Raw genomic sequence first — 19619 nt, 5'->3', positions numbered from 1 at the left:
TCAACACACACTCACACACTCACTCACTCACTCTCTGCTTCACTGAGGAAGTTCATCCTGTCAGTGTGAGGACGCACGAAGGTGAGTGTCTTTACTTCAGGACATTTTACAGATGAGATGTTTGATGATGATTCTGTTAACATGAAGCTGGAGGTTATAAAACCAGCAGTCTGAGGAGGATTCACTGTTCTAGTTTTTAAAGTTTTCATCCTTGTTGAGCTCCTCAGCTCAACATCAGCTCCTTCTCTCCACCTGGAGACCCTAGATTGGTCCCTGAACCCTAGGTTTGAAAACCAGTAGGTGGAAATACAACCGGTGTCTAGAGTGGCTCTCTGTGACTTTGACATTTTACATGCTACCTTCATGTTATTACACAGTTATGTTCTGCGGCTCCAGGCAGATTGTAACGTACTCTGTTGATACTAAAGGCTGCTGGTCTCCGCCACACACCGACAGGTCTGGTGGGTTTTCTGATGCCTTCAGGGACCCAAAATGCTCATTTGACCCTGCATGAAGTGGTTCAGGTTTGTGCTGCTGGTCCTGAAAGTTCAGATGTTTCAGGTGTCAGATTAAGATCTTCAGAGGAACTTTAGGAGAATCTAGAAGATCTAGACACAAAAGAAAAAGACAGAAGCTGAAATGAATCAACGCTGGGAGTCCGTCTCTGCTCAGGTGTGACTCTGACGGGGCGTGCCTCGAATACGACCTCCATAATTTGCATCCAGGTGGAAGAAAACTGAGTGTTACAGTTTCATTCATGCCAGCAGGGGTGGAGATATTCTCTGAGTGTGACTGTAGAGGAGTGTCAGTCCTCTCAGACAGAAATCATGTAATCTGTTGGCTTTAACCTAAACAAGCGGAGCCACAGCTCCTGTAATGTGATCTTAAAGAGACTCCACCCAAAAACACAACAGGCACCTGATCCGAGGGTGTCGTCACCAGCCGGAGCTTCCTCTGAGTTTACACATGTCTCAACCTTTGTGTGGCAAGTTAGTTACTTCACCTAAAGTGGCAGCAGAAACAGAAGCAGTCCTGACACCTATAAAGTCAGAGTATAGAAGTATATGATGCAGGATGTTTGTCAGAGATCGTGTGCCGTCTCACAATGTGACCGACGGTTTCAGTATTCAAGAACTCTTTGTGCACCGTGGGAGCAGATCGGACTCACAAGAGGATGTGCTCTCCTGCTAGATGATGCAGCAGCAGGTGAAAGTGAAAGAACGGTTTTAGTTCCTATTTTGCGGGTTTGTTGACCTTAAATCAGCACGTTATTGAAGTTTAAAAGAATAAAGGTCACAGTGAGGTCTTCAGACGTGAGTTAAACGTGGTGAGAGTCAGAGCTGCAGTACCCAAATGACAAGACACAGTGTTTAATCCTGAGTGCACTCAGGATTAAACACTGTCTTGTCATTTGGGTGCACTGACCCTTTAACCTCTCACGTCCAGGTAACATGTGAGGAACATCTGCACACAATCTAAATCCATCAAACGTCTCTTCAGATATTTCAAAACGTCAGAATCATCTTCAGGTCACAGCTGATTGGCTTCAGGCTCCAAAACCAATATTGATTAAGAGCGAGTCCAACAGCTGGTGGAGGGGAACAAATATTTGAACATCTTTATAACCACAAGCATGTGGTATAAGTATATTTATGTAGAGTCATCTGAGGAACTTCCTCAATCTCTTTTACAGTGAATCTCACGTCATTATGCTGTTTTATAGGTCGTTGTTGAGTGTGTTGGATTAGCAGAAGAACATTTGGATTTTTTAAAAGGGATTTTCTTTCATTTGTGGATTTCATAAAATGAATAAATAAACCCTTCGAACACTTTACAGCAGGATAACTTTGGCTCAACATGAGGTTTGATTTGGAAAAGTTTATTTTGAAGCTTTAAAACATTTAAATAAATGTTCTTGCGGAGCACTTACAATATGTAGGAGCTCTAAATATACATACATTTTTTATTTTTTATTTTAAATGATGTTCTGGGGACAGAAAACATTCTGTAGGAGAACAAATGTTCAGTTTTTTAAGTGTAATATAGAGACATGGTCTCCTGTTTGTCTTTAGGGGATCTTATGTTAGCCTACTAGCTAAAATAGTAGCATCTATAAAGTTATATCACAGCTTCTGAGCCTCAAACTTTAATTAATAATATAGTTAGCATGTATCTTAGATCTAATCCCAGTTCCTCCTTTGTGTCCAGTCAGTTAGCTCATATTTAGCGGCTAAATTACATCTCCCAGAAACTCACTTTATGTTTTTTGGGCTCTTATGTTAGCTTACTAGCTAATCCACAAAGTTATATCATAGCTTCAGAGTCTAGCTGAGCTTCATACTTCAAACTGGCCATGCTATCAAATGGTGAGCTACTGAATGTTTCTGTTATAAATAATTCGCATTTTGTAATTCTTTGATATGTTCCTAGTTTTTGTATTTTTCTCAGTAGTGTCAGTGAACATTTAGCATCTTAATTACATCTCCTGTGAGGGTTTTGATATTGTGTTTCTGTCTAAGAACGCTGGCTAACTGTTGTTTGCTAAATAAGAGAGAAAGAAAGCTTACTAGCTAAAAAAAACCCCATTTACATTCACAAAGTTATATCATAGCTTCAGAGCGTAGCTGAGCTTCAAACTTCAAATTGGCCAAGCTAGCTTACAACTACCTAAAATGGTGAGCTACTGAATGTCTGTTATGAATAATTAGCATGTAGTAATTCTTTGATCTGCTCCTAGTTTGTTTTTTTTTCTCAGTAGTGTTAGCTAACATTTAGCAGCTAAATTACACCTCCTGTGAGGTTTTGATATTGTGTTTGTGTTTTAGACCTCTGGCTAGCTACTAATGCTAAATAATACAGGCTATTTGTTAAAATGACAACTTTTGCTGGCAGTTACGCGCAGAGTTTGACACCAGTTTGTCTTAAAACAGAAACAGAAAACTAAAATATCACATTGTCATTTAAGAACTGTTATGATTTATAGATAGAGGAACCATGTGTTTTTGGGCTCTTATGTTAGCTTGCTAGCTAAAAAAAAAACAGTTATATCATAGCTACTGATCTTAGCTGAGCTTCAAACTTCAAATTAGGCATGCTAGCTTACAACTATCTAAGCTAGTGAGGTACTGAATGTCTCTGTTATGAATAATTAGCATGTAGCATATTCTTTGACTCCTTTTCTCTCTCTGGGTCAGTTAGCTAACATTTAGCAGCTGCATCACATCTCCCATGAAGGTTTGATAGATGTTTGTGCCACAGACCGTTAGCTAACAGTTGATTGTCACCAGCTGTTAAGCACAGAAGTTGATAGCAGTTTATGTTAGCATGTAAACAGAAAGCTCCAGCACCATTTTGCAGCAGCTAAACAAGCTAAGGTACGTGTCGGCCGACTGTGATTAGCCTTGTAGTTTGTCCACATGTATCCGGGTGGTGGCTCAGGTCTCGGCGCTGATGTGAGACTACCTGTGTGGCTTCATGCGTGTCATGTAATTTAGGTGCACTGACCCTTTAACCTCTCCTGTCCAGGTAAGCAGCCAGCACTAAGATGAGCACACAGATTTGCAAGAAGGCCAAAATGAGCGGCGATTGTTCGGTCCTGCACCTGGACGGCATCCCTGAAGACACGCTCAGTAAGGTACGTGACACCTGAGGAGGAATCGTTCTCAGAGCTCCTGACGCTGCCAACACCTTCTTCTGCACCATGTGGGGAACAGGTTGCCAGAGTGACGCGTTAGTGTGTATCCGTAACTTTCCATCTGCATGTTTTACTTCTCGTTACGCAACACTTTGTTGGGAGTATTCTCAGATTAGGAAATCACAGAGTTTATACAAGTCTGACTCAGACAGCAGGATCGTCACAGAACATAGAATATGACTCAATGTCCTTAATTTGACATTTTTTTAGCTTCTTGACCCGCAGTGACCAGGTTCAGTTCACCTCACAGATGTGGGAGTCAATCCCAACACTCCTCTTGTGAAGTTTACTGCAGTGAGTCACAGTGATGTGTTTGTGACGAGCAGCAGCATTTTAATCATTTCTCCAACACCCTCCTGTTTCTTTTACCGCACGAAAACACTCACGGTCACACCCGTTCTCCATCACACATAAAGGAGGATCCTCCTGTTACGACCTGGTTCTTAACTGTTCACCACCTGCAACGAGACTAAACGCTCACAGAGGTGGAAGAAGTGTCAGATCCTTTACTAAATTACCTTCATGTGGAGTTGTTTCCATTATCGTTGGCAGGGTACGCCGTTCTGCTGCAGCCTCACCGTTTACAGCTCGCTCTTATCTCATTCTTATGCTGCTGACTTCCAGGATGTAAAGTAGTGTAAACACAGAGAATCTGAGTTTGTCTTTTTAGTTTCGCCACTACTTAAACAATCGGCAGCAGAGACGATGATCAATCGAGAGAATCCAGAAGTTCCTTTAGTCGTATTTCAAGGTAAATGTTAGCTATCGTTAGCATTCAACCACTTTCCAATAAACATTACTCTTTGAAATAATGAGTCCAAGATGTTTCAAAGTAATTCAAACATTTCTTATTGTGCTGTGTGACGTCATCAGATGGTTGTTGAATGCTAACGTTAGCTGTTGTCTAACGGAAGCTAACGGGTCGTCGATCAGGACGCAGCGACGTGACGACAATTTCTCGATCTCCTTCATTTATGGACGTTCAGCCTGGAACAGTTTCACACCAGCGGCCGTGTGATTACGAACTGTTACAGGAAGTCAGATGTCTTTATCGCAGCGTAAACACCGACAGCAGCTGGAATAAAGCAGATCAGTTTGAAATGACGCAGATACTTTATTCTGACAGATCTCATTTTATTTCCTCGAATATTTAAGAAATACATTTGTTTATGCTTCAATATTACATTAAATCCTACAAGAAAAAAGGTCAGAGCTCAATTTGTTTCCTAATCCTCGTCCTCGCCTGGGATGAAGAGGTTAACTGAGAGTACAGCAATTAAAAAAAACACAAGTAAAAGATTTAAATTCTGTATAAAGTACAAAAATATCAGCAGCATCTTCCAGTTCTTTATACTTCTGCTCCCCCATGTTTCACAGACGTGTATTGTGCTTCTATCTTCTCTAGAGTTATTTGATAACTTCAGTTATTATGCAGATTTTCAAATAAAACAAAATATTATAAACAAAGGACATTATTACATCAGTAAGTCTTCACTGAGCTGCAGGGAGACGTTCACTGATTCACACATAAATGTAGATCATTCTGGAATGGATCCGTCTGTTTTGCAGGACTCGTATTAGAATATTTTCAAGCTGTGTCGTGTTTTACTGATGTACAACGATCCAACTTATTGTTACTGTGAGTATTTGCACAGAGATCTGCTGTTTGTTACCGGCAGCCTTAAAGCACACGTCAGTTCTTTAAATGGTCCAAACCACCAGAGTCATAATGTAAGAATGGAGTCGGCCACACCTCCTCTGAGGAGAAGGAGGGAACGAGCACGTCGAGACAAGAGAGGGAGGAAATCACACGAGGGGAGGAGGTGAAGAAAGAGAGAGAGAGAGACAAGACCTGAACCAACACGCCTCTGGAAAAGTACTGCAGGTCGTGAGAGGGAAGAAGAAACGTATGTTTGTGTCGGATCTTCATGCCGGCGTCTGTCGCAACAGGTCCTGATCCGGAATCAGATCCTGGTGCTGCAGCAGAATCAGGATTAACTCAAAGACTGCTGGGAAACTTTTCCACAGACTGTTTTCATTGAGCAATGACAGCAAATATCAATCAGTAAATAAAAGATACATGCAAAAAACTTAGAGATAAAAAGTGAAGTGACAAATACAATAGCTGTGAATAATAATGGAATTAAATGGGTTAAATGTACGGAGGCCCTCTGTGGACATTGGTGAAAATAATATTATTGCTTAATAACGCGCGTTATTAAGCAATAATATTATTTTCACCAATTTCCACAGGTTATGTTGTTATTTTTTCTTGTTATTTTATATTTATATATATTTATGTTGTTTTATGTTATATTATTTTACGTTATTTTTATGTTATTTAATGTTATTTTTATATTATTTTATTTTATTTTATGTTAAATTATTTTGCGTTATTTTTATGTTATTTAATGTTATTTTTATATTATTTTATTTTATTTTATGTTAAATTATTTTGCGTTATTTTTATGTTATTTAATTTTATTTAATGTTTTTTTTAATCATATATTATGGCCACGCGTTATTAAGCAATAATATTTTCACCAATGTCCCCAGAGGGCCTCCTTACAATAATAATCTTTATTTAACATGGATCGTCTGCTGGTGAGGATGCTAACTCTTTAGCACCTGTTAGCTTTACCCTTATATTTTTAGCATTACAGCCCTCAGGTGCATAAAACCAGCTGGAAATATTTTCAAAGTCAGCTGGAATGAGAAGTTTTACACCAGCCAAATGAAACAGTGTTGATTCAGCTTCACCTGATAGCATCTGCCGAGAGAAGTCGCCTTTTCATCTGATTTTATCTTAAATCAAACACAAAGACACACAAACACCTGAAGTTGCAGATATTACTGCAGATTTTGATTGTAAATAAACAATCGTAAAACCATAAATATGCCGTGTCCACATGTAGCGTTAGCAATGTTAGCTTTAGCAGACAGTTAATCAGGAATGTGCTGATCAGATTTGCTGAAATCTGCTATCTGAGATGTGACTCTGAGTCGGCGTCTGACATTTATTTGATGACGCACCTCCTTCATATTATCCTCATATGCATTATTTTACGGAGCGGACAAGCAGCAGGACTGTCGAAACTTGTCTGAGGTATTTCAGACGCTTGTGAAAACGATGATGGTGAGAAAATCCAACCAGCCAGCCAAGGAAAATATCCACCATCACACCAGGAACAGGTTCTGTTCGTGATCCAGTCTGAGCCTCCATGTTGAAACCTGGATGCACAGACACATGTTGTCAAGGTGTGTTTACTCCAGGTGTGTCTGGGAAAACGCAGACAGGTTTAGTTTGGTTCATTCAACCTGATGAAGACACAGATATCAAAAAAACAATGTCAACAACAAAGTTGGTCAAGATGTCAAAGTGATTATAAGATCTAATCCAACAAACCAACAACAGAGACCAACACAAAGTTTACTAGCTGTGTTGTTATTTTTTGTTGTTATTTTATACTATTTTTATATTATTTTATGTTATTTTTATGTTATTTTGTGTTGGTTTATGTTATTTTTATGTTATTCTATTATATTTTAATATTATTTTACATTATTTAAATGTTATTTTAATGTTCTTTTGTGATATTTTATTATATTTTATGTTATTTTGTGTTATATTATTTTACGTTATTTTAATGTCATATTATGATATTTTATGATATTTTAATGTTATTTAATATTATTTTACGTTATTTTAATGTTATTTTATGATATTTTGATGTTATTTTATCAAGTCAAGTCATTTTATTTTGTCTCCCCAGGGAGAAATTTGTCTTGGGTATAGGGAAAATTCCTGCGTCAATAACAACAGTAAAACATACAACATACCACATACAACAAACAGAGGCATCCAGCCACCTATAAAAAAGACAGTAAAAGTACAGAAATATAAAAAAGAAAGTAAACATTAGTAGGGGTGTGCCAAAATATCGATACTACGATATATCGCGATATTTCGTCTTGAGGTACGTTATCGATACACTGGTGCCAAATATCGATATTAAAAAATGTAAAAAAAAAAATAATAATTTTTTTTTTTGGGGCCCACCACCTCCACCCCTCCTCGGAGGACAGCTTTATCTTTATTCAAACATAGGTATACAACCAAATAAAATTAAAAAAATGGTTTTGAAACCCACACATATAGATATTTAATGATAGTTGTGTGTTAAGAAGAGTCACTCTGCAATATACTCTTTGTTTACTTGGCTGTCATTCATGTAAAATTGATTAACAATGTTTTGTAATTCCTGTGAAATGGATTCAGTGCAGTCAATAAATTCTGAATTTCTTCAGTGACACAGATATCGTGATGTATCGTGGATGAAATTTCTTGCAATATATCGATTATCGCAGAATCACTGTATCGTGATATTATCGTTATCGTGGGCAAAATATCGTGATAGTATCGTATCGCGTGGTACCTGGTGATACCCAGCCCTAAACATTGGGGCTACTGTGCAGATTGCCATCCACCTGCTTGTGCAAGAGAGCGATCCAGCATTCATTCTGTTCCGCCTTGCAACCACTTCTTCATGCTTACATAATCATCCATGCATCCAGTCCATTCTGTATACATTCCTTTATCCATTCATCACTTCCCGTGCGTTCAATCCTAAAAATATACATTTGTTGCTCCATTTCTATACCCACATACATTTAACCTTAAAAAGTTCATTACCTCCTAGTCTACAATCAGTCATATGTAAATACTCCATTGCTCCATTCAGCCCTGACCATGCATAACAATCCTACACAAATATACATTTGTTGTTCCATTTATACCCAAACATTCAGCCATGTGAATATATTACTTCCTATATTCAATCACGATCACCGTTTCTCATTGATGAGCTCGATTGAGAGGGGGATGAATGAATGTTTATACCTGTTGTGTTTGCACAGATATTATTATAAATTATATTATTTTGATGTTATTTTGATGTTATTTTATATTATTTTATGTTATTTTATGTTGTGTTTTATTACTCTGTGTCATGTCATGGTATATTGTGTTTTGCTTTGTTACATCACACAAGAAGTTGTTCATTAATTTTAGTTTTGCAAAACTCTTTGCGTTAAGATTTCTCTAAAAATAGGATCTTCTTGTATTCTCATTTTGACTTTGTGTCGAGCGACTCTACAGACGACAGAGGTCGTCAGTAGAAGCAGGACGTGAAGCTGCGTGTTACCTGTCGTCTGTTCTCCACACCTTCACTCCTCCAGTCTGCTGAATGTTACCAAACCTGAGTCTTAAACCTGAATGACATAATTACATAGCAGCAGCTGACGAGCTCCTAACAGCTCAGTGGTATTCTGCCCATGCAGTGCTACAGTTCTGCTCATTTTCAGTAATTTCTTTGTATATTATATTAAGATCCTCGACTCACATCTTCCTGGACGAACCGGTTTTAAATCACAGAGAGTTGTTTAGGTGTGATCACAGCTTCCAAAAGCTGAGCAGAGTTTTTGTTTCCAGCTTTAAAGGAAACAGGAAGACAAACGTGAATAGTTGCTGCCATCTCCAGAGGATCATTACATTCTGTACCAGCCGGCCGCTTCCTGCACAAAGTGACTCATGCAACAGAAACAGAGTTCAAACACACGAGCAGTTTTATTCACTGCAGCTCAAACGTGTTATAAACTGAGCGGTTGGCAGTTTTAGGGATTAACATCAATATCATATCGTGTCTAATTCTCAGACTGACATAAAATCTGTGGACCAGGCGGAGTGAGAGGAGGCGTTAAATATATTTTACTATAACTATTCGAAGCAGGGGAAGTTACAGGATGTGATCTGTGATGAAGCTTCAGCAGGACGAACAGAAACGTCTCTTCAGGGGTCGAAGGCAGGAGGTGGTTTTATTTTACGTGTTTGTGTGGTTAAAAGTTAAACTAACATTTAAAGTTTTACTTAATAACTAGAGAGAGCAAACGTCCTCATAAAGCAGAATAACCTGATACAGTAAATGTTCATTATATAATTGTATTAATTATTGATGCTTCACTTTAACGCAGCAGCCGGTGAAGGTAGAACTCATTCTATATTCTCTTACATTCTGCTGGGTAGATTGTAAATTTCTCATTGTGGATCAATTTTATTATCATATTACAAAGTGATGACAAACAGTATAAAGTATAATATCATCCATTGAACTGTAGAGGAAATGGAAACACTTCAGTACAGTTAAAGTACATTATGTTACATTTAATCACAGCTCCTGTGTCACAGTCACTGAGCTGTCAACCAATTAGAGAGGCCGGTTCTGTTCATTCATGAATCGTGATGTCATCACAGCCTCAGAGCCTCGTGTCTTCAGGACGTCACTCTGATGTTTTGGAACCTGCTTAATTATGATGATTGTTTAATTAATGAGTTTCATTATGTCTGACTCAGTGATGGAGATAACACTGCAGCTGAGACTGGTGTTGATGAAACGCTGCCATCTTGTGGATAAATTGTGAATAATCTGTCTCAGACTCTTTTTAAATTATTATTATTTTTAATTAACTGATTTAAATTGCCTCATTGCCTCCTGAAATGTTTTAATCCTGGTTCAACCTTGTCAAAACTTGGTGTCTTTGTATTGAAAAGTGCTCTATATTATTTATTATTTTTTTAAGTGTATTATTTATTGGAGCTATTATTTACCATCTGGTTTTGTGTGGACACTATGCAACAAAAATTAGATATAAATATATGTAAATGTTCTGCATAATATACTGTTGATTCTTTATCATGTATAATTTACAGAAAATAAATAAACAAAATAAAACAAAATAAAAAATAACAGCAAACAAACAGGCGAATGAAGCAAACTCAGACATATAATAATTTACTGCAGCTCTGTCAGTAGACTCTCTCTGGTGGTTGTTCAGTCTGCACAGATGCAACCTGACACACATGTGTATATGTTTGTGTGTTGTGTTCAGGTGCAGGACTACCTGGAGCCGTTCCGTCTGTCTCTGGAGAAGCTGCAGGAGGTTTCTGCTCGGCTGAGGAAGGATCTGGTTCGAGGTTTGGGGAAACACAGTCATCACAGGGCGGCCGTCAAGATGCTACCCACGTTCGTCAGGGCCACGCCGGACGGGACGGGTGAGGCCGGTTATCTGTTACTGACATATATTTACTTTATATCAAGAGGGTCCAACTGGAGACGACACATCTGGGGACATGAAAGTGGTGGAGAGAAAGTTATAAAAACAAACATGATGCAGGTTTTTTTCTACTCTTTTCACCCTTTTCGTTGACCGATCTGTTGTTTTCTCCCCGCAGAGAGCGGAGACTTCCTGGCGTTGGATCTCGGTGGAACAAACTTCCGAGTGCTTCATGTCCGAGTGGTGGAGGAGGAGCAGAAGATGCTGAAGATGGACAGTCAGATCTGCGCCATCCCACAGGAGATGATGCTGGGAACCGGAGAACAGGTGACACAAACTGACCAAACGAGAAAACATTAGAGGAAGAGACGAAAAACAAAAGTATGAAATGCTTAAATGGGTCAACAAATAAGCAAGTAAAGTATATGTGTGGGAAACACTTGAAACATTATACCTTAGATAAGTTACATGAAGCCTATTCAGGGACTCGTGCTTGTGCCTGGTTTAAAGAGGTCATATTATATGAATGTTCAGGTTCACACTTTTATTTGGGGGTCCTACTAGAATAAATTGACATGCTTTAATTCTCAAAAAACACATTATTCTACTCATATTGCTGCAGCGTCCCATTACACATTGTGTCTTGAAAGCACCTTTTTAGCTACAGAGTGAGACGTCTCACCTTTGTTCCATCTTTGATGAGTTGCACATGCAGGATGTAGCCAATCAGAGGCAGAGTAGGGCGGGTCATACCGAGCGAGGTAGTGTGATCTAAAATAACGCTTCAAAGCAATAACAACTGTTTGTCTGCTCACTGACTGCAGTGTACATATTTTATAATAAATCTATAAATCTATATGTTTACATAACGCCTGTTACACAGTGATGCACATAAGTTACGGAGGCAACGTGCAGCAGTGTTTTTCTGTTTCTCTCTTTGGTGCAGAAATTTTACATGCAGCAAAAAAATGATGTCCTCTTTCAAACAGACGATTTGCACCCGCTGGTTTACCTCTTCACATTACTCACCACACTCACTACACTATCTCGTTTATGTCTTGTGAAATATTAAAGATGTCGTGATTAATTAATTCAATGCGTCCGTCTCTCTTTGTGCAGCTGTTCGACCACATCGCGGCCTGTCTGGGTGATTTCCTCGTCTCCCAGGATCTGAAGGGTCACACTCTTCCTCTGGGCTTCACCTTCTCGTTTCCCTGTGAACAGAAGGAAATCGACAAGGTCTAACACACACACACACACACACACACACACACACACTACAGCTGGACAATCAATGGGCCTCATTTTAAAACACAATTTGTTGTTTTTACAAATTACCATTTTCTCATTGGTAAGAACGATATTTTGTCCTGATCTGTCGTACGAGTTGCCGTCATGTCTGCCGTCTGCACTGTGAATGTAACTAAGTACATTTACTCACACTTTAAGTACAGTTATGATATGTTAGGAAATATCGCACTTTTTTAATCCATTGAACAAAGATTTCTGCACACAGAACATGTGACAAAGTCCAAGTAGAAGGAGTTTCTTTAATCATGAGATGTTTGAAACACTTTTGTGCATTTAAAAGAGTTTGAATAACAACACGCCCAAGAAAAAACAGGTTTAGTCATCACACTGTGTTGTTGTTGTTGTTAGAAGGAGAGTTTTTTGATTTTGTTGTCATTTTTGGGCATTTCTCTCTCCACAGAGCATCCTGATCCGCTGGACCAAAGGCTTCAAATGCTCCGGAGTGGAAGGAGAAGACGTGGTGAAGCTGCTGAAAGAGGCCATTCAGAGGAGAGGGGTCAGTCATTGATGAGCCGATCGATTACCAACCTGCAATAATTGATTTTTGTTGTTTCTTTGTTCAGACTTAAAAAAAAACAATGTGACACTGTGTGTGTGTGTGTGTGTGTGTGTGTGTGTGTGTGTGTGTGTGTAGACAGGTTATTGGGTATACAGATTATAAATAGGCAGGACGTAAACACGCCCGTCTGTCGCTGTGTCTCTCTGCAGGATTATGATATAGGTTCAGTTGCCATGGTGAACGACACAGTGGGCACGATGATGAGCTGCGGCTACAGAGACCAGAGCTGTGAGATCGGCATGATCATCGGTAACCTCGCGGTTCAATAAGTAAACAACAGTGACTCCAATCTGGCTCTGACACCACAGAGTAGAAATACTTTAATACAAGTCAGAGTGTTGCATTCAAAATGTGGTAACAGTAAAAGTATTAGCACCAAAATACAGATTATATTATCCTGTGCAGCAACTGTTATTTTCCGTATCGATCAATCTGATGATTATGTTCTTGATTTATAGATCACATGTTTTTCAATCAGTGTCCAATATTTAGTCCTTACATGTCTCTTTTTGTCCACAACGCCAAAAATATTTAGTTTACTGGCACAGATGAGGAAAGAAACAAGAAAGTGTTTCATATTTAAGAAGCTGGAAAAATACACAAACTGATTAATCGAGTATCAAACTAGTTGAATTTTATAGTTTTCAAGAACATTTTATTCCCTTTTCTCAGAAAATCAGTATTTGGTATTCTGTGTTTAAGACATTAATAATTTGTGATCTCAAGAAAAAATGTAATTTAACACGTTATAATGGGAAACCTGAGAGATTAACATGTTTGATCCATGTCAGAAAGTGGTGAAAAAATCCTCGATCAGTGTTTCCTAAAGCTCAGGGTGACGTTCTCTAATGTTTTGTTTACTGTCAAGAACATTTTAGAGAATTTGGGACATTTTTTTCTTGATAAATTACATAAATAGATTCATCGCTTATCAAAATAGTTGGTGATTAATTTAATAGTTGACAGCAAATCAATAAATCCTTGCTTTTCTATTTATTTATAATAATACATCATCATTTATTAGTTGATTTACAATTTGTATCATTAATTAAACTTTACAAAGTAACAAATACCAAGAAGAAGAACCTCTGAGAGAATCTGATTTACTCTCCGTCATGCTTTTCTTCTTCTGCAGGAACGGGAACCAACGCCTGCTACATGGAGGAGATGAAGAACGTGAAGCGGGTGGAGGGCGAGGCCGGGCGGATGTGCATCAACACGGAGTGGGGCGGCTTCGGAGACGACGGCTCGCTGAGAGACATCCTGACCGAGTTTGACGTGGTGGTGGACGAGACGTCCATCAACCCCGGCGTCCACACGTACGTATGAAGGTGTTTTTCTGCCTCCAGCCTCTAAAATGTGAGGATTTGTTCACCAAGAATAAATGAAAATCACAGATATGTTCCAACTTTCTTTGAGTTCACAATTTTATGCTGTAACAACTCTGTGCTCAGGATCCTGTTAGGGTTCCGAAAAGGTCACGTTTGGGCTTAAAATTCCTGTTTTGTCAACGTTACTAATGAAGATAAAATGTCAGATTCAAAAGAAAGCCGTAACCACTATTGGCTAATTCTTTGTCGCCGCCAGACTCCCCTGAAAAATCGCTCAATTTTGTGAGTTGTTGTGTTTAATGAAACTTTATAAACTTTGTGAAATGCTGTTTACAAGAAATTCTCAATCACTCAGACCTCGTTGTAAATTCGGCAAATGTTCCACATTAATTTTTTTTAAGATTCATCCTCTGAGGATCATGAATGTCTGCCGAAAAACTCACAACAACCCATCCAACAGTTGTTAAGATCATGATAGAAATTCACATTTGTGCTGTTTGTTAAAATCTACCCTCTTGTTGTCTCGTCGCAGATTCGAGAAGATGATCAGCGGCATGTATTTGGGAGAAATCGTCCGTCTTGTCCTGGTGAGGTTGGCGAAGGAGAAGCTGCTGTTTAAAGGACAGACGTCAAAGGATCTGCTGACTCCAAACACATTTCAGACGAAGTTCATCTCTGAGATCGAGGAGTGAGTGTCTGACAGACGAACACAGATTAGTTGCCTTCAATCAAAACAACTTTGTATAACTTAACATTTTGTTTCCTCAGTGAAACATCCTCTTTGACGTTTGTCTTCACTTCCTGTCTGTGTCTGTCGTTCAGGGAGGACAGCGGTCTGGAAAACGCTCAGAATATTCTCACTAAATTGGGTTTGAAGTGGGACGACGTCGACTCCCGTGTGGTGCGTCTGGTCTGCGACACCATCTCCTCGCGCTCTGCCCGTCTCTGTGCTGCCGCCCTGGCAACGCTCGCCAACCGCATCCGTGTCAACCGCGGGCTGGACCATCTGAAGACCACCGTGGGGGTGGACGGGACGGTGTACAGGAAACACCCAAAGTAAGACGGAAGTTCTTTAAAATGATTCAAACTGTTTTAAATTTAACAGCAGATGTTGTGTTTGGTTGCAGTTAAAGGGTCAAACTTTACGTTAGTGGATCATAAACTGATAATACATTATTTATAACACATTTAAACTTACTCATAAGCAGAAATTAGATCATTTTAAGTGTGTAAGGAACGTGAAGTTAAAATTGTTTCCCGTGTTCAAGACAAAAAAACATAAAATGGCTCCAAGCAGCTTGTCTGATGTAATCAAAGTCTCTGAGATCCAAATTGATTTGAAAAGACATTATTTACACCGTTGATGAATGGTTCAGACGGGGTGTGCACTTACGCTTTTATCTCAGCAGCTACAGGGAAGATTTCGACTTAAAAGAAGTTGTAAGTAACATTTTGTCAAATAAATGTGTGATCTTAGGGCTTTTGCAGACTTTTTATGTTTTATTTACATTTTAAGATAAGTCCCCAGCTACTAGCAAAGAGGTGAAATATATAAAGAGAAGAGCAAAGGGCCGAGAACAGAGCCAGGGGGAACTCCACACTTCACATCAGTAAATATTGAAGAAGTATTATTATAAGAAACGCAATGTGTTCTGTCTGAAAAGTAAGACTTTAGCCAAGCGAGATTTAAACTGACTTTAAACAACAATCGATGGTATCAAATGCAGCGCTGAGATCCAGTAACAGAAGCACCGAGGTAGAGTTTGAATCCAAAGGAAGTAGAAAGTCATTAACACTTTAGAAAGGGCTGTTTTCTGGAGTGAAGCTCTGAAAGCTAATTGTAAAGGTTCAAGAAGATTATTATGAAGCAGGAAGCCTGAAACCTGCCGGGACACGACTCTTTCTAATACTTTAGAGACGAAGGGAAGGTTACTGATCTATAAATTATTTAGAGATCCATTATTAACCACAGCAGACTTAAAACTAGCAGGGACAACAACAGTCATGAGCAATAAATTAACAATATTTAACATTTTAAATAAAGGTTCTTCAAGGTGCTGTAACTAACTGGAGCTGCAGGGTTTTAAACTTTTTGTGGGAGTGTCCTTACAGAGTGTGGTAGTGTCCCTACACAGTGTGGGAGTGTCCTTACTATGTGTGGGAGTGTCCTTGCTATGTGTGGGAGTGTCCTGACAGAGTGTTGGAATGTCCCTACATAGTGTGGGAGTGTACTTACAGTGTGTGAGAGTGCCCTTGCTATGTGTGGGAATGTCCTGACAGAGTGTGGGAATGTCCCTACATGGTGTGGGAGTGTCCTTATGGTGTGTGGGAGTGTACTTACTGTGTGTGGGAGTGTCCTTGCTATGTGTGGGAATGTCCTGACAGAGTGTGGGAATGTCCCCACATAGTGTGGGAGTGTCCTTACGGTGTATGGGAGTGTCCTTGCTATGTGTGGGAGTGTCCTGACAGAGTGTGGGAATGTCCCTACATAGTGTGGGAGTTTACTTACAGTGTATGGGAGTGTCCTTGCTATGTGTGAGAGTGTCCTGACATAGTGTGGGAGTGTCCTTATTGTATGTGGGAGTGTCCTTACAGAGTGTGGGAGTGTGCTTACGTGTACGGGAGTGCCCTGGAGGAGTGTGGGCACATGTCCTCATCGAGTGCGGGAGTGTCCTTACAGGATGTGGGTGTGTCCTTACATAGTATGGGAGTGTCCTTACAGTGTGTGGGAGTGTGCTTACAGTGTCCCAGTGACGGCCATAGATAAACAGTTTAAACAGTTTTGCCAGTAGGGGTCCAGGAGGCTTTGAGGTAAGACCAGTTTAGACAACATCTCAAGTGAGAAACTTTCAAAACATGAAAAAACACAAATATATAAAATGGTCATTTATTAAAAAACCTCTACGTACGAGGCCATTAGACGTCACACTGTTTGATCTGACCTGCTGATATTACTCATTATTCCATCCGTCACATTAACAGCAGATCAGCAGCGATCGTGATACATGACTGGACATGACGCTGATGTCGTCCCTCAGGGCTTCTGCAGAGCTCGGATAGATATTAAAATGCAGTTTCTGCTCTGCGTGACATGACTGAGTATAATTTTCACATTATTCATTCAAGAGTCACTTTTGATGTGAGAGTTGGAGAGTTAGTTTGTGAAACAGTTACAAACCTCTAGAGGAAACAGCCGCCGTACAAACGAAGCAGCAGGAAGTCCTGACTTTGTTTGTTTCCTCTGCGTTTTGAGAAGATGTGAAATGATATCGACGTGTCGGTGCGAGTCGGCAGGAGGTGGAGCTGGTTGTTGACAGGCTGACAAACTTCCTGCCTTTGTGAGAAGAGAAGAGAAGAAGAAAAGAAGAGAAGAAGAAGAGCAGCATGTTTGAATCAAATCTGTTCCTTCAGGATTATTTTCCTTTTATCTGGTTGACAACACATTTTCTGCTGCAGATCTCTCAGTATTTAAATTATACCGTTACTGAACTACAGTTTATATTTTTAAATCTCGCTGTTTATTATATAATTATATTAATATATGATGCACATTAATCTGCACTTCACTGAGTTTCATTATCTCAGATTTTGTAAACGAAATTGACTCTGATCTAAAATCATTTTCTAATGATGGAAGAGATTCTGTACAAAGATATGAAATAATATATTTAATACCCTCTCCTCCTCCTCCTCCTCCTCCCCTCTGTAGTTTCAGCAAGGAGCTCCAGGCGACGGTGCGCCTCCTCGCCCCCAAGTGTGACATCACCTTCCTCGTCTCGGAGGACGGCAGCGGGAAGGGCGCTGCCATGGTAACAGCCGTGGCGCAGCGGCTGGCTCTCCAGTCCCGACTGTTAGAGGACAGTGACGGGGAGGACGAGGATGAAGAGGAGGAGGAGGAGGAAGAAGAGAAATAAGAGCAGAGGGGATGTAGATGCACAGAGTCTGAAAGCTTTTTCTGTTTTTAAAACGTGAAATATATATTTTTGATTTCTATGTGAATAAGTTTAATTTCACTTCCTGTTGAAAACTCTGAAATGTTTGTACATTAAAGATTCTTCATGGAGTTTCTGACCTCGAGTAGTGTTTACATCGTGGATGCATGTAGATTAACTACGTACTAAATTAAAACAACTCCCCGTCTGACTTCTGGTTTCACACCAACAGCAGCGACCTCAACATCAACTCAACCTCCTTTGTGGATGTTTCCTTCTGACGTTCATGCAGAAGATGTGCTTTGGATTCATGTTAATGTGGTTGAGAACAAACAGAATTAACAGATAAATTCAAATATGTTTACATGAGAATCACAGCAAAGACAGATTTTCATCATGACATGTCACAACAACTGTGGGGGACATTAAAAAATAAAAACAGAAAATAGAGTATTATAAAAATGGGTATTTAAGTATTATAAGGATGCAGGATATGGATTCTTTTCAGCCGATACGATAACTGATAATCACCTGACTCTCACGGCTGATACCGATAAAATAACCGGTAATAGAACCAGCTGAGTGTAAGAGAGGCAGCATGTTTGTTGTTGTTCTTCTCTGTTTTTATTGGCTGCTCACAAAACAACTTTAAATTTGCATTTGACCACCTGCTGTGTGTCGATGCTGCACTAATTAAGTCAACAGAAGCAGCCTGGCTTCGTGCTGTCGGCTGTAGTTTATCTGACAGTTTGTATATCGTGCATCCTTAGAAGTTATTGTGGTTTTGGAAATGTGACACTGTTTTCTTTTGGTTTGCACTCTTTAATGAATATGCACCGCTTTTAAAGAAAAAAACACAAAGGTAATATAATTTCTAAATGATTTTATTTTAGGTTTTCTCTTGTTGGCTCTTTAGATTCTTAATCCAGTGATTTTTTTATAGTCAGCTTTCCTTTCGCTGCTCCGTCCACACTGCCAACACTTCAGCTTTAATCAGTTTGTTGCTTGTTTCTACAAGTTTTTATTATTACAGTTATCCTTTAAAAAAAAAAGGTCTCTGTTGTGTTGGGAAGAAATGAGTCAGCAGTGAGGCGATGAGTAAGAGACATGATGGAAAAATTACTTTAAATCAACCTGCCAACAAGAGCTTCAGTGTTTTAAAGTAGTTTTTGGTGCTAAACATCTGCTGTGTTTGTTTCAAGTTGGAAATAAAAGGACATTTATCGAAAATAAAGTCGTGTTTGTTGTTTGATGCTGATGTTTGGACAGAGAATGTAAAATAAAATAAATAAAAATGAGAGAAGAGAAGAAAATATCTAGTTTCTTACATTTGAGTAGTTTTTGGTGTTTGCAATTAATCCACAGCAAAAGATGCACGTAAATAAAAAAAGAAATGGGAGAAACGACCAGCTGATTGACAGAAAATTAACTGTTTGTATAATTGTTTTAGTCGTATTGATACTTTTATTACAGTAAATCAATTAAAAATGAAAATCCCTCCATGAGAAAATACTGCAGATCGACTCTTGATATTAATAAACCCAGATGTGACTAATCACACTTCATTTCACAAGATCGAAGGTGTTCACCGGAGCGTCCTCGCCTGACATGATCAGCATGTTTCACTGCAGAGAAGCTCTTTCCAACAGCAGCAGCAGCAGCGGTGGTGGTGGAGGTGGTGG

The 19619-nt window shown here is 39.3% G+C and overlaps 1 protein-coding gene across 1 annotated transcript; it reads left to right on the top strand.

Moving 5' to 3' along the window:
- On the top strand, nucleotides 1–19171 carry LOC115594786 (hexokinase-2-like). The gene is made up of 11 exons (XM_030439038.1): nucleotides 1–81; nucleotides 3526–3634; nucleotides 10640–10802; nucleotides 10983–11131; nucleotides 11924–12043; nucleotides 12516–12611; nucleotides 12824–12923; nucleotides 13810–13993; nucleotides 14538–14693; nucleotides 14828–15061; nucleotides 17715–19171. Exons 2-11 carry the CDS (start codon nucleotides 3545–3547, stop codon nucleotides 17917–17919), a joined length of 1497 nt encoding a protein of 498 aa, XP_030294898.1. The 5' UTR covers nucleotides 1–81; nucleotides 3526–3544; the 3' UTR covers nucleotides 17920–19171.
- The last annotated feature ends 448 nt before the right edge of the window (nucleotides 19172–19619 follow it).

This window comes from Sparus aurata, chromosome 13, assembly GCF_900880675.1.
Source record: "Sparus aurata chromosome 13, fSpaAur1.1, whole genome shotgun sequence".
Classification (NCBI taxonomy): Eukaryota; Metazoa; Chordata; class Actinopteri; order Spariformes; family Sparidae; genus Sparus; species Sparus aurata.
The sequence above is the reverse complement of the archived record's forward strand: the minus strand, read 5'-3'. Positions and strand labels throughout refer to the sequence as shown.

Excerpts from the sequence above, each read along its gene's own strand:
- LOC115594786 (XM_030439038.1), top strand. The coding sequence starts at position 3,545 with ATGAGCACACAGATTTGCAAGAAGGCCAAAATGAGCGGCGATTGTTCG. Across the intron at positions 12,924-13,809 it reads TGAGATCGGCATGATCATCG|GAACGGGAACCAACGCCTGC; the intron begins GTAACCTCGCGG and ends CTTCTTCTGCAG. Across the intron at positions 14,694-14,827 it reads TTCATCTCTGAGATCGAGGA|GGAGGACAGCGGTCTGGAAA; the intron begins GTGAGTGTCTGA and ends TCTGTCGTTCAG.